Below are 15,179 nucleotides of genomic sequence, written 5' to 3'. Positions count from 1 at the left end.
GAGTTAAAGTATTACTAACAGGCCTACCACAGTGTAAAAATACTCCTTTACTAGTTAAAAGTCCTGCATTGAAAATGTTTCTTAAGTAAAAATATGTGATTATCATCAGGAACATGTAGGCCTAGCCTACTTCAAGTATTCAAATTAAATGTAGGCCTGTTCAAAAATCATCACTTTCAATGTGTTTAGTTTAATTTTTAATTAAACATTGTATTTTGTAAACTAGCCTAGACCTACATGTGTGCAGAAATCTTAATGTGTAAAGTAACTAAAGCTGTAACAGATGAATGTAGTGGAGTAAAAAGTACAATATTTATCTTAAATGTAGCGCATTAGAAGTAGAAAGTACCTCAACATTTGTACTAAAGTACAGTACTTGAGTAAATGTACTTAGTTACAGCTGCCAATTTATTAGACTGGATTATTACAGGGGGTTAACTTGATGTTCATGTATTAGTACAGCAATAACCCACTGACAGAACCCCAAATGGTGCCAGTAATGTCGCCACCCCCACACCCACCCCCACCCCCACACACTTTTAGGCGATACAATTGGAGGCATTCAAAAGGATTTATTGAACTGTTCAGTCCCTTGACAATTGGGGGAAATTACATGACAAATTCAAAATCCCACAACATAACAAAAAGTCATTATACCCACCTGAGGTCAGCCCGCCTGTCTCTCTCACACACACACACACACTCTCTCTCTCTCTCTCTCTCACACACACACATGCACACACATGCACACGCTCAGTCACCCTCACACACTCATTGCTGCTGACCTCACACCTTGTCTTACCTGAACTTGTCCATCCTATACGAATCAAGACTTACCAAGTGAGGCGCCTTGCCAAGTTAGTTTACTACAACACAACTCAGGGACAGAACACGGACTGTACGGTCCGTAGGTTTCCTACAATTCACTGCTTTTTTTCCCCCAAAGAGTCTGATAAAACAAAACTCAAGTATTTACCATTAATGTGACTTTTTGTTCCCTAATTGTGGATCAATTTCATAACACAATTTTAACTGGATGGGGGAGGGGGGAGGAGGAGTTGGGACTCAGCACATCACAGCAAGGCTAATAAAATTACATCATACAGGAAATGTCCTCTCTCTCTCTCTCTCTCTCTCTCTCCTCCATTACCCACAGGCCCCCTTATCGTAGACGAGACACACATCCTGCTGTAGGATCTGTGGTTGAGTCATGGGCAGCTTGGAAGCTGAGGCCTGAGTTCACCTGCACCGCCGCGACTTCAAATGTAACACGAGCTTCACATTCCCTCTCAGGTCGACACGCTGCTGTCATTTAGAGAAAAAATAAATGATATACACAGCAGACGGAGCTGAAGCAGAAAGAAGAGTGGTTTTGAGATTTATATGGTGAGCGGAGCTTATGGGCAGAGGAAGTAAAAGGTAGGTGGAAGACAGAAACCTGTCAGCTGGACGGGAAGTTAACTGCTTTTAAAAAGGCTGTGCTGCGATTTGTTCCCACTGCGTCGGCCACTTTCGGATCCATTTTTTTTTTTTTTTATGAAAACAGGAAAACCACAGGCCAACTCCCAAGCTGCACATGAGCTTTTACAGTAGACTGAAACTAGACAAAAGTCACACATACTCTATTATCAGGGACTGGCGTTCTATTGGAGTTTGCTGGCTGTGAAGACATGTAAGAAGAGCACGGGCGCACAGTCGCTCGCTGTTACACCAGAGTTAAGACTTACTGGGGGGCAAAGGGGACATGTTATAGCATTCTACATCAAGAAAGTTCAAGTTCCTAAAAAAAAAAAAAAATAAAATAAAAAAAAAAAAAAAAGCACAAACAAGAGTCATCTGTGCGGTGGGGATGAGGAAGGGCGAGGGCAGAGAGCTGCCTTTCCCTTCCAGGCCGGGAGGGACAACGTGGGCCTTTTTCGCAGGGACCGACACACAGCGGGGCGCACACCCCCTTATCCTCGGCCTTCCTTCAGCACTTCCAAAACGAAGCGAGCGTTCCACGGAGGAGGAGGAGTGGGGTCGAATGATGAGGAGGCAGAGCTGGATGGGGATGAAGGCTGGGCGGGACGTGTGAGCGAAGGTTTTTTTTTGGGGGGAGGGAGCAGTCTCATTCGGTGGCCTTCAGGGAGAAGGAGAGCTTGGGCCGGGACTTGCCCTTGCCGAGGATGATTTTCTGCTCCTCCTTTTGCTGCTTTTGCCGGTCCTGCTCCAGCTTCATGCGCTCCTCGTGAATCTTTCTCTGCTCCTCTACAATACGCAACTGCTCCTCAGCCTGTCACACACACACACACACACACACACACACACACACACACACACACACACACACACACACACACACACACACACACACACACACACACACACACACACACACACACACACACACACACACACACACACACACACACACACACACACACACACACACACACACACACACACACACACACACAAAAACACAGCTTTCAAGCAAAGTGCCCTTGTACCCTTTTAACATCCAGCAGGGCTGGGCCTTAATTCAATAGGATCATTTATCGTCTTTCAATGGAATCGTATCTTGATTAAATCATATCAGGATATCGTCATATACAATTACGTTGTCTAAAATTGATAACAAAGCACACACCAACTCAATTTTCTCAGAACATCTGCTGTGAAACATTTCGAGGGAATGCCATTTGAAGAATTGCAGATTTGTAAAAACATTAAACTATTTGTGTGCCTCCATGTTAACAAATTCAGTATAACTGACGGGAATGATTATTTCTCTAATTTGACTTAAACTCTTTATCACATTGTTGAATATTTATCTAAAATCACAAATATTTAGTGAAAGCACTAATTTGGTCAACCCTACAATATCATCAGTGTCAACATCGATGAATTTGGTCAGGAATATTCTGATATCTGACTTCCCCCGTATCACCCAGCCCTAACATCCAGCATCTGCTTCTCTTTTTGTGTGTGTGTGTGTGTGTGTGTGTGTGTGTGTGTGTGTGTGTGTGTGTGTGTGTGTGTGTGTGTGTGTGTGTGCAGATGTTTACTACAGCCTCGGCTTATCCAAATCAAGCCTGAATCAAATAAACAGTGCTTTACAAATTAGTCAGACTTCAGCTTGTATAGCCAACAGGAAAAGAAAAAGCCCACTGGGTTGTTAGCCAAGGCTGATAACCATCAACTCAAAGCCACGCAACACAAGGGCTTCTTGCCAGAGGTCTATGGAGTTGTGGTGTGGTGTGGTGTGGTGTGGTGAAAGCCTCGAGGTCTCAATCAGTGGAGGACAGATTTGGAATTATCGACCCATAAGGGACATTAAAAGCGCATAAAGCAGACATGTACTTGGAAGTGAAATCATTTCTCATTGGATGTGATCGGGACAGTCGCATTTTAGAGTCGCGTGGATCAATCAAATAATTGATGATGGGGCTGCACGATATGAGGAAAATACCCAGTTGCGATTATTATGACGGATTTTGGGATGTGATTCACGATAGTGGAGGGAATGATCATTTTTGTATCATTATTCTCCTTTTCATTTTAACATATTTAAAAAAACATATATATAAAAAATGATTGAAGTGGGATTTTTGCGAGGACCTGTACCAAACAAATTCTTTATAAATTTCTTTATGTGTAGACGTCTCTGCAGCACCACAATACTTTATTCAAAATGGTTTGACACATATTTTACCATTAACTATAGTCCATATTGGAATTTTGAAAAAATTGCGATTAAGTGAATTGCGCAGCCCTAATTGATTAGTCTACTATTAAATGAATCGCTGACTAGTTTGATAATTTACTCAGCCCGATCAATTGATTAAGAAAGAAAAAATAAAAAATAAGGAAAGATTTGAAATAACTGAGAAAATAAATCGAAAGATTAGTCGACAATTAAAAGAATAGCTGCAGCCCTATTCAATTTCAGACAAAAAAAAAAAAACTTCATTTGTGGGTATCAATATGACGCAGACATAAAAAGTGAATCAAGAAAAAAGAAAGAAAAAAAAACATTTGTATTCTTGTGCTGTAATGTTACAAACATAACTGCTTCTCATTTTTTCGTTATGGACAACATTAAAGTTAACCCTCCTGTTGTCCTCGGGTCAAAAATGTCTATATTGGAAATTTGGGTTTCTGTCAACCAAACTGCTAAAAATGAAGACGGATGGTTCCATTTAACGCTCTTCTCAAGTAAAATGAAGGCTCAGTTCACTACTTTCATTCTATTTTACAGCATATTTCAGTTTTTTAAACTCAACAATTAGGGTTAGTGTCCATGAATTCCAACAATAAGTGTAAAACTTGTCCGAATTGGTAGTAGTGGGGGGAAATTGGTCACACGTAAACGTGACAAAAAAGTTGAAAAAAAAAAAAAAAAAAGAAATTGAAAAAACTAGTTAAAAAAATAAAATGCAACAATAAACGGAAGAAAATTCAACAAAAAGTGCTGGAGGCCTAGGGGGAAATTTGTTTGAAAAAAGTGTCAACATTTCTTTAGCCGGGAGGACAACACAAGGGTTAAAAGAGGACGAGTGGTGCTGGTCATTTCGTAGGTAATCGAGGCAGCGTTCAGAAACAATATAAAAGTATGAATTTTGACTGAAATGGGATAAATGTGTCCAAAAACCAGGCAGAAAGGAAGCAGAGCGGGGCGTACCAGCTTGGCCTGAGCGTCGGCGATCTTGCGGTTATTCTCCTCCAGGATTTTTTCCAGCTCCTCCCGCTTAGATTTTTCTTCCTCCTAGACGGGTGACACGGTTCCATGTTAGCGCACGAACAGGCTGCAGCCACAAAGCACTTTACGTACATACATACATACATACACACACACTTGCCCTCTAATTGTCGCACACACACACACACACACACACACACACACACACACACACACACACACACACACACACACACACACACACACACACGCACGCACGCACGCACACACACACACACACACCTAACTCATTACACCACAGAGAAGTTTGTTTAGCCTCTCACACATGACCACACTGTGGCATTCTCTGCAGTCAGGCTAAACTGTTTTTGTTTTTTAAAATACAAAAAGCATAAAGAGACTGTGGGGGGAAAAATGAACCCGCTATTTATTTTCCCTCCCTCTCCTGCTGTTAGTACCCTCCTAGAAAAATTAAAAAAGCTAAGCCACAGCTAGGGCGCTCACTGCATTATTGTGAGACATTTAATAAAAATTTAAAAACAAGAATTCCAAGAAAAAAAAAAAAAAAAGGGGGGGGAACCCCACTCATCACACTCACAAATAGAAGACAAGATATAAATTGACAGACAATACAATTGCTGATTTTTTTATATGGTTTGTATGGCTGAGTTTTGCTCTAAACATCATTATAAGCAAGAGAAGAAAACAAAAAAGGATACAAAGAAAAGGAGGGAAGAGTTTTGGCTCACCAATGCACGTATACCTACGCATTTTCCTTGCCTGTGTACCTACACAACTGGTGAAAGCATTCGGCATTAAACGGTTGAATATTTACTGTCCCGTCCGGACTGTGTGGCCCCCCTGCAGAGACAGAGAAGCGCTCCTGGGGTGGGTGGGTAGGTTTGGGGGGTGGGGAGGGGATAGATTCGGCCATACCGCGCCTGCGGCATTCCCCTTTATAACTCTGTTCTCTGTACTGCTTAGCCTGCAGCCACAGCTCACATTCTGTCTTTTTTTTTTTTTTTTTTTTTTTTAAATAGTTTTCCTTTCTTTACAGTGGCTCAGTCCCCACTGAGAGACGATAGCAGAGTGAAGGAGTGGACAGTACAAAGAGGTGTCTGTGTGTGTGTTCGAGGAGACCGGACCACGGTACACTTACAGTACAGGACCCGAGTCACGGTGAGCTGAAAGGCTGCAGGCCAGCTCAGGTCAAGTGCTAGTTAGGAGGTTGGTGAGTTGTGTTTCCAAAATAAATTAAAATAAAAAATAAAACACAACACAAATGGATTTACAAATAACAATATCCAAAAATGAGCAGCAACCCTATAGGAGAAGCAAGTCATGAGTACAAAACACAGTACATTTGTTGTTCTGGGGAGGAAACGACTTTAAGTGTATAAAATGTAATGTATTATTAGAAAAAAATATATATATATCTATTAACAGACAAAAAGGTTAGACCAGTTAGTTAACCTTGTCAAACAGGAAACAGGAAATGTGGCGGTCCGTCATTATGTATCCAAGAGCTGATGCCGTCTAACAGAAAATTGTCAAAACAAGGATTGTTAAAAGAGAAGGTAAGGGGGGTGGTTACAAAAATTTAAAAAAAGAAACCTGTACAGGACAAACTGTCGGTGAATTAAACAAAAGGGGATTAACATTTCTACACATCAAATTTGATTTAAAATGTCAAAGGGTAATCTCCACTCATCTAGGAGTTGTGACATCGGAGGAATCTAGCACGAGCTTCTTCAGCCGAGCACTTTAAGGCTGGCTTTGGGTTTAGGGGCGCCTCGCTAGTTCTACCGGTCCCGTCGGTAAACGGTGTCTCAGATCAGAGTGGGAGATTTAGAAAGAAAGAAGTGGTAGGAGAATGCTGAGCGATTAAGTCCACGTAGGTCAAGGAGGCCTACATTTCTCACCCTATTAGTACCAAGCCACTGGCTGCTCCCTGGGCAAGTCAGGGTCACTAGGCTTCAGCTGCCCTTCTCATTCATCATCCATTATTACTGTAGTATAAACAAAGCCCCTTTTCTTAATGAAGCCTGGGGAGGAGGCACACAGACAAGAGGTCTACCTTTACCCTCTAAAACGCAAAGGGAAAGATGCAAAAGGGGTTGTACTAACTCTGAAGAGGCCCAAGATTACAGGACTGGGCTTCTTATTAGAACTCAAACTAAAGCCTGGCTAACCCATACGTAATAGCTATGGGTTTTCAAAAGAGTTAATATAAAGCTAGCGGTCAATTTTAAGCATTCGGGAAACGGCCAGTGACGTACAGAGACGGTGGCTGTAAAACGGAAGTGTCATCTTACAAAAAACAGAGAGCTCTTTATTGCAAATATTAACAAAGATGCTAGCAAATATGAAAAGTTCAAAGTTCAAGCCAAACCAGGGACAAAATAATGGAAAAGACTATAGCCAGTCAATTTTTTGGAACCCTGCCATGGCAAAACTTTCACTATCAAGTACTTCTAGCATCTCGGCGCTACACCTGTTAAATGGCTGCCGTGAAAATGAAGAACATATACTGTATATATTTTGTGGTTCCACTATTTTGATAATCATCTGTGGCCATCTGTGTCCCCTGAGTAACAAGTGCACATGCACTTCATGCAGTTTGTCATCTCACATATTTGAAATTGTAAGAAATGACCAAATTAACAGTTAGTTTAGAAGATATAAATAACTGCGGGGAGCACTTGATTACTCGGGAGGAGGAGGCGCTCCACAGAGTGATTAGTCAAGAGACTGCCAGACTGGCATGGTCCCCCTTGCTCTATATGTTAGGTTTTGTATGTCGTGTGCAAACACATTCACGGTAATGCTTTGTCACTATCAAATGCATCACTTCCCTACAGTACAGGCTGTGCACGTACCCTCCCTGCAGTGAAACTTGTACCATGGCAAGATTACATTCTGAAAAGTAAACGGGGGGGGGGTCCCTCCACCGTCCCCACATGTCCCTTAGAAAAGGCACCAGTCAGAGCAGGTGACTGGGACGGAGATGGGGACAGGTGTTAAGGGCTTGGGGGAGGTATGGAGGAATGGAGGGGCTGCGTTCCAAACGACCGAGCGTTACCTCTCTGGCCTTCTGTGCCGCCAACTCTGCCTGCCGTTGTCTCTCCAGCTCCTCCAGCAGCTGCCGCTCCATGATGCGCTTGGCCTCCTCGACGCGCCGCAGAACCTCCCGCTCAATCTCGTCCTTGCGCTTCTCCAGCTCCTCCTCCACCCGCTTGGCCACCAGCTCCTCCACCCGCCGCGCCGTCTCCTCCTCGATCAGCTTCTCCTCGATCTCCTGCTGCCGGCTGGAGGACGGGGGGGGAGAAACGGATGAGAGGGGGAACGAGAGCGGACATACAGGGATGGACGGTCTATAGGAAAGCAGGGATGGAACCTATTTATCATAAAGCTGATCCACACACCCACACCCACACACCCACACCCACACCCACACACACACACACACACACACACACACACACACACACACACACACACACACAATACATTTTACGCCCCGACCGAACTGCCTCGTAATTCAATACCCAAGGAGTAAATCCCACCAACGTCAGTGAACCAATAAGCATGCAACGTGCTTCTACCAAGATCTAATATTGCTTGGGATTGGCTGTCTAAAGTTGCACATCGCAGGCAGGCAGAAAGGAGCTGAAAAGTAGATTCAAAGATTTGTGCGGTACTGTGTAATGTTGTAATTTCTTTTAGCTTTATAAAACTGGCATGACGTGTTGGAGCTCTAACCTCCAACACGTCATCTTCAGTACAACCCAACCCCAACCCATGCATGTTATATGTACAACCACCAATGTTATTGCCAAATCACAGGTTGGCTACATACTAGGGCTGCACAATAAATCATTCTTATGTTTTTTTTTGTCATCGAGATATCAACTGGCGCAATAAACACACCGCGAAGAGGGTGCGACATATAGCGAAAGACACTGGAAAATATACTGCACTCTAAAATGTAACTATTTTTTTTAGCCTTTTATATTCAATTCAAATGTTCAATTTGATCAATAACAATGTTCTGAATACTTTCCTCTCATTTGTTTTAAATTTAACAAGCCGTTTGTTGTATTTTTGCAGAATACTGAAAAGCAGCAGAACCCAGTACGCTTAAATATCTGTTTAGTTATCGCAAGTAAAATCATTATCACCATATTCATAAGCGCTAACGCATATTTTCCTCTTATCGTGCAGCCCTACTACATAGAGCACGGTCCAGGTATTCCAAATGTGTGGAAAGTTGATTTACTATCCCAGTCCACTACCCCTGTAGGAATGGCCGAGCCTGTCCACTACAGCAGCAGATGGAGGTCACCTGTCATCCTGTTTACCTATTGAAAATGCTTTTTATCTCCACTCTGAACAGGAAGCTATTAGGAGTTGGCAGGTGCGTTGTAAACACACAACCTACCCTGCCTGGATCAGATATCATTTTTGTCAGCCAGCGGGAAACCAAAGTCTCTGTGTCCTGATATTTACATTTGTATACCTGCTTAAGTAGCCCTGTGGCCATTAAGCAGTAAACATAGGCAGTCAGGAAGCCAGGTGTGAGGCAGCAGCTCAGATCTCAGGTGTCTGTGAGCCTCTGGCTACCACAGACACCATAACAACAGCAGCATCCCTGTCCGCTGCGGTGCTTTAAGATGCGGGGTAGTGACAGTCAGTCAGTGCATTTACATGCACAGTACTAACGGGGTATGCCAGTTCTCCCAGTATACATGAGCGAGGAAGAAATGGGAAGAATGACGGGAGTACTAGAGTCCGGAAAGGGCCGAATTTTTCTGTCCGAGGCCGGCCCGCGTCCAACAGAGCCGTGACCGAACCCGGCCCGAGCCCGACAGGTATTAAGAAATTTGTGTCCGAGCCCAACCCAGTTAAAATCTCACACACACACACACACACACACACACACACACACCTCTCTTAAAAGGAGCCGCAGCACCATTTTACAACAAATGCGTTATCGCGCTGATATGACCGAGCCCGACCCTGACCATAATTTCTAAATATCTGTCCGAACCCGGCCCGTCGGGTACCGTCTGCCTCGGGTCGGGTATCCATGCCTTAGGGAGTACCACTACCTCCGGTACGGTAGGCTGTGCTCTTTCAACGCACAACTAGCTTTTTCTTCCGGTTGACCTATGTCAAAATTACATCGACCGGTGAAGAGGGAATTATGTCTAAAATAAGGCCTTAAGGCATGTCAAATCTGACTCCATTTATTAATTCCTGCGCCTTTTTACGTCGGACTTAAGTTTACCAGAACACAAGGATCAATCTGAGACAAAGAGTTCAGATAAGAAAAGTTTACCGAGTCCAGCGTAAAAGCACCATACAGCTGTGGATTCACAAACAGCATCTAAGTTTCACTGGCAACAGACACTTTAAGTCAGAGCTGGTCCACCAAGATCTTGTCTGAAAATGAACCCTGATTGGAGATTTCCCTGTGGGCCACTAAATTTGTAAAAATTTAACAACTTAATGGTTCATTTAGACACTCTTGTCACAGCGTAGGAAAGCTCATTGCTCTCGCCAGATGACTGACAACTTTGTTTGGCTAATTGCGTTACATCTGTAACCAGTGTCGCCCAGTGCCGGCTGGAATTAGCAAGCTAGCCAGTGGCCGCAGTGGGAGCTGCTCAGCCCCTCCACTTTTTTTTGCTGAGGCAAAGCGTTGACAGCCCCGGTGATGGACAATCTGTTTAGCCATCTCCCTTTGTCCGTTGCTGTCTCGGCGCGAAAAAAACAAACAGAAGGGCTGCAGGATCTTTGCTGCCGATTGCCTGTTGCTAACTTGGCCAACGCTGTTGTGTTGCATCATTAAGGGTGTAAGAAAAAAATTGTTACACTTGAGTATCGTGATATTTTATTTTGCAATACTGTATCGATTTAAAAAAAATGCTATATTGATTAATTTATTTTTTTTATTAAAAAATATTCATGTAAGACAGTGGTTCACGTTTATGTTTAAACCCCCTACCGCTAGATGGCTATGCTGAGACCCACCACTAGTGTCCTTGTCTAGCAGTGCCTAGCAGTGCCTGCCTTTTGGCTAGAAGCTAACAATGTAGCTATGGCTGAACTTTGGCCTATCAACATAGCTCACTAAGAACTTGGGAACCACAATCCCAAACTGGCAGTTTGATTTTCTGTGTACTGAATTGTTTACCTAAAGTAAACTTCTTTGACTTTTATGCACATCATGTCTTTTTTCTAAATATTAGTTTCTAAAATTACACTTTAAAAAAATCCCAATATTTATCACCTTACGCACATTATCAAAATATATTGCAATATATTGAATCCCGACCCATGTATCGTGATACGTATCGTATCGCCAGATTCTTGCCGGTACACCGCCCTATGTATCATAACAACAATTTGTATTATTTTGGGGTCAAAAACACTCCAGAGGAGTGGGGACGAGCAACTGGAGCATGTCCAGACGTTTATCCCGATCAAACTCTGGTTATTGGGTATACATGCAGGAATACCCCGGATACTAACCGGGGTACGGTGTTTACATGGCGTCATCAGGGTATTGCCTTAGCCCGGATATAATTTTTTTTGGGTCTGTGGGACCCGTTTTCAATGTTTGCTAAAGGAAAAATGATGCTATTTATTATTCATTTGAACTCAAACTCATTGGCCTTGGCTCATTTTCTGTGAAGAACATAAAAAAATAACTTATTTTGAATGACTGCACACAGTACACCCCCCTACACATAGCCTAACTATTACATATGAGGTGTTCGGGTCTACTGGACCTGAGGGTAATAATTGTGTAATAATTGTAGGTACTATAAAACGTAACTGTGTCCTCCTCCTAACTGGGCCTGCTGTGTGTGCGTCTGTGTGCGTGTCTGTTGCCTTTCTGCACCTGCTATTCCCACAAAAAGTTACAAAATTGTTACATTTCAAGCTCTTTCATGTGTTTTGATTAAGTTCTAAGAAATAAGCACCAATAATGATCAAAAATCTTGTTTCTATTTTTTTTTAACCTTTTTTATAATTGAATTTGCTTATTTTCTCACAAAAAACTAAAATTATCATACATGTGATCTCACAGGGGTAAATAGCAAAAATGAACCATAAATTATATATATTGATAATTGAGCTAAAGTAAACATCTGTTAAGTATTTTTACATAAATTGTTAAGGCTCTATTGATTTAAAAGCCTGATAATGTGTGTCCATCAGACCCAGGAACATCGGCTGTGTAAAAAAAATATGAACAGCACACAAGGGTTAAACTGCATGTAAACGCACTGAGTCAGAGCTTCATGCAAGTGCCGGCTGTCGGCCAGACATAAAAAACATTTCCAGCCGACTACTTTCCTACTGTTCCGTTTGTTTTTTCAGGGAGTTGCTTCTCGCCCTTTTAAGGTGCCCTGCATACAGCTGAGCGGGGCTCCGTCATGAGTAGGGCTGGGTACCGAATTCAATACGTTTTAGGCACAGACCCAATTGCCTCCTTAATGTCGTGTATTGAAAAATGCCTCGTCAGTCAATACCCAATTTTAATACCTAAGGAGTAGATCTCATCAGCGAGCCAATCAGCATGCAGCATGCTTCTACCAAGATCTAATCATGTTTGTGATTGGCTGTCTAACGTTACACGTCGTGGAGACCTCTACTGTTTGAGAACTTTGAACGGGAAAGATAGCTTTTATGAAAAGGTCAAAGATGATTACTTGATGCCATTTTAACTTCTCATTTTTAAATACAAAATCAGAACAGTAGAATAAATTAAAATTGTATTAACTAACTAACTAACTAACTAACCTACCCCCTTGCTTATATTGTGAAGCAGCAACATGCCCCCAGCTGCCTACTATAGTTTCACCCAGCTGGACGTTGTATGCACAAGTTGCAAACTCTGGAATTGGTTGCACATTTATCAGCACCTCCTGACGCAGTCAGACACCTGAATGTTTAAACACTAGGAGTACATTACTGAAAGGCTAACTGACCAACTTCCCTGCTAGAAGCATGCTTCCCTGCATGCATTCAGTAATTAGTCAAGGTTTTTATTAGCAAATATGACCACAAAGTCATTGTTTTCCCATGTACTATATGCTTCACCATGTAAGATTGTAGCCATTATTTTGTTATACGGATTTATGCATTGATCCAATTTTATATATATATATATATATATATATATATGAATGAATGAAATACCTTTAAGGATGGGTTAGGATTAGAGGGCAAGGGTCTTTGCAATTGGTATTGTTAATCAATACATTGCTTACACAATTAAGAAACTGAGATATAGAGATAGATAGATATAGAGAGATAGCTAGTTAAATAGAGAGATATATATAGATAGATAGAGAGATAGACAGAGCCATTGGTTGACAAATTACACAGCACTACCTGGCTTAATGCATTAAGGACCAGTGGCCTGTCTTGGAATCCGCTGCACTGTCAATGCAGTCAGTGACACTATGACAATAATAGATGGACAGAGCAGCAGGGATGATTCCTTTGTTGTTTTTAAGTTATAATGACTGTAAACAACAAAGTAACTACTCCCTCCCCACAACAGTGAAGTCTATACAAGTTATAAATGATAATTTAAGTTTTTTTTTTTTTTTTTAAATAACAACGTGAAGTTATCCTAAAATCAAAATGGCTTCATAATGAAAGAAAAAACGTAAGATGCAATCCAGCGGAAAAGGTGAGCTGGCCCCTGCGTAGCAGCTGTCTGACCTGACAGGGATAATAACCGTTCCTGTGTAGTCAAGGCCCTGTAAAGCCTAGCTGACGTTAGCATGCTTTGGCGGCTAGCTTGCTAACGCTATCTGTACAACTGAATGCAGCTAGTTAGCATTTAGCTTAGCACATATTGCAGTTCAATACGGGCAACGTAGTGTAACGTTTTAGGTGCCCAGTCTTGTATCAAAATATACGTACATCTTCCTTTGTCTTTCCATTTCTGCCCTTCTTTCCTCTTCCTCCTTCCTTGCCTTCTCGTCTAGAGCATTTCTCTTGCTCAGCGTCCTGCCGAAGATGTCGATGCGCTCCGGCGGCGAGGCTGCTCTCTCTCTGCGGGACGAAGCTGTAGTAGACCGGGAACGAGAACGAGATTCTCTGCGACGGTTCCTTTTCGATTCTCTGGACTTGGACCGCTTCTTGGACCTCTCCCTGTCTTTGGACCGCGACCGGCTCCGTTTCTTACTGTGCTTGCTGCTTTTGGAGTGTTTGGACCGGGAAGAGCTGCGACTCCGAGATCGGCCCATGTTGCCCGGCTCCACTAAGTCGAGCGCTTACAACAAACTACTGTCTTATATCTGATATATGCCCAATATCTGGAATTCCGGTCCACCCGCTCCTCTTTCAACTTATTATTTGCAATAACTGACAAAGTGGATTTGCTTCAACGAGTCTATTTTGGAGAAATAATCATTCAACAGTGGTTGTTATTTGCCCTACTAACTCTCTATAAAGAAAGATGGCCGTTTGTCGAGTTCGTAGTTTCCCAGCAGGCACCGCGGCTTTCGGTATTTCCCGGTAGTCTTCGGGATTGTCCTGTCAAATACAGTCAAATGTACAGTCCCCAAACTTGCCTTTACTTTCTCAAGAGAAATAGATTCTGAAACATCTATTATATAATGTGTGTGTGTGTATATATATATATCCCACAAGTTTGTCCCAGAAGACTTTCCATTCCAGTTTATACAGCAAAGCCAAGGTTACACTTTATTTTACCTGTACAGAATATACAGTATGTAAACCATATTTGACTTATGGGGGCTTATTTGTGTGCACAAATAACAAATATATCTTCTCTCACGAATTTGTACATAAATTAACAACACAACTGTAAACAATAATTTACCTTTTATCAGACCATGTATAATGTAATCTTGGTTTATTTGTTTTTGGACAGAGATACATATAATTCAGATTTTTCCTGTTTGTGTAAGTATATAAGTAAATGTAATTAGAAAATTGTGCAAAATAAATCTGTTTTTACTCCTACACCTGCTGCGCTAAAATCCTCCTATTTTCTCTCACACTAAACTGTAAATGGGACACATTACGCATTGGCACACAGTCTGTCACATGTCATTTTATTTTTATGAAATAGGGTCTAAGTGTGTATGTGAGCTTCGTCCTCTGTAGTACAATACATCTAGGCTCTCATAGTATAAATTAATAACTGGAATGTTTTTGAAGTAGTCCACCCACTCTTGTTGGTGATTTTGTCAATATTACAATAAGAACGTGTTCTTTTGAAATCCTGGCTGCAGATGAAAGACACACACTTGAAGTTGAGCTTCTTAAAATAATCTAGCAGGAGATGCAAATCATCCAAAGCCATACCCAGTAGATATACTTATCTGTGTTTGAATTCCCTTTACACCAACATAAAGACATAAACATTCACAGGAGACATTTCTCGAATCATCCTCATCCTCATTTGCAAAACAGTAAGTACATTTCTCAAAACAATTCGTAC

At 42.0% G+C, this 15,179-nt stretch overlaps 1 protein-coding gene across 2 annotated transcripts; it reads right to left on the bottom strand.

Annotated features, from left to right (window-relative positions):
• Nucleotides 1-557: 557 nt before the first annotated feature.
• On the bottom strand, nt 558-14,214 carry arglu1a (arginine and glutamate rich 1a). 2 transcript variants are annotated; one of them, XM_028591253.1, is made up of 4 exons: nt 13,631-14,214; nt 7,764-8,055; nt 4,664-4,747; nt 558-2,272 (listed from the first exon to the last, which is right to left on the bottom strand). In XM_028591253.1, exons 1-4 carry the CDS (start codon nt 13,954-13,956, stop codon nt 2,108-2,110), a joined length of 867 nt encoding a protein of 288 aa, XP_028447054.1. In that variant the 5' UTR covers nt 13,957-14,214; the 3' UTR covers nt 558-2,107. The 2 variants fall into 2 exon arrangements, with proteins under 2 accessions (XP_028447054.1, XP_028447055.1); XM_028591254.1 differs by having other exon boundaries at nt 7,764-7,989; nt 13,631-14,210.
• Between the last annotated feature and the right edge of the window lie 965 nt (nt 14,215-15,179).

This window comes from Perca flavescens, chromosome 11 (assembly GCF_004354835.1).
Source record: "Perca flavescens isolate YP-PL-M2 chromosome 11, PFLA_1.0, whole genome shotgun sequence".
Lineage (NCBI taxonomy): Eukaryota > Metazoa > Chordata > Actinopteri > Perciformes > Percidae > Perca > Perca flavescens.
This window is presented reverse-complemented; position numbering and strand designations above follow the sequence as displayed.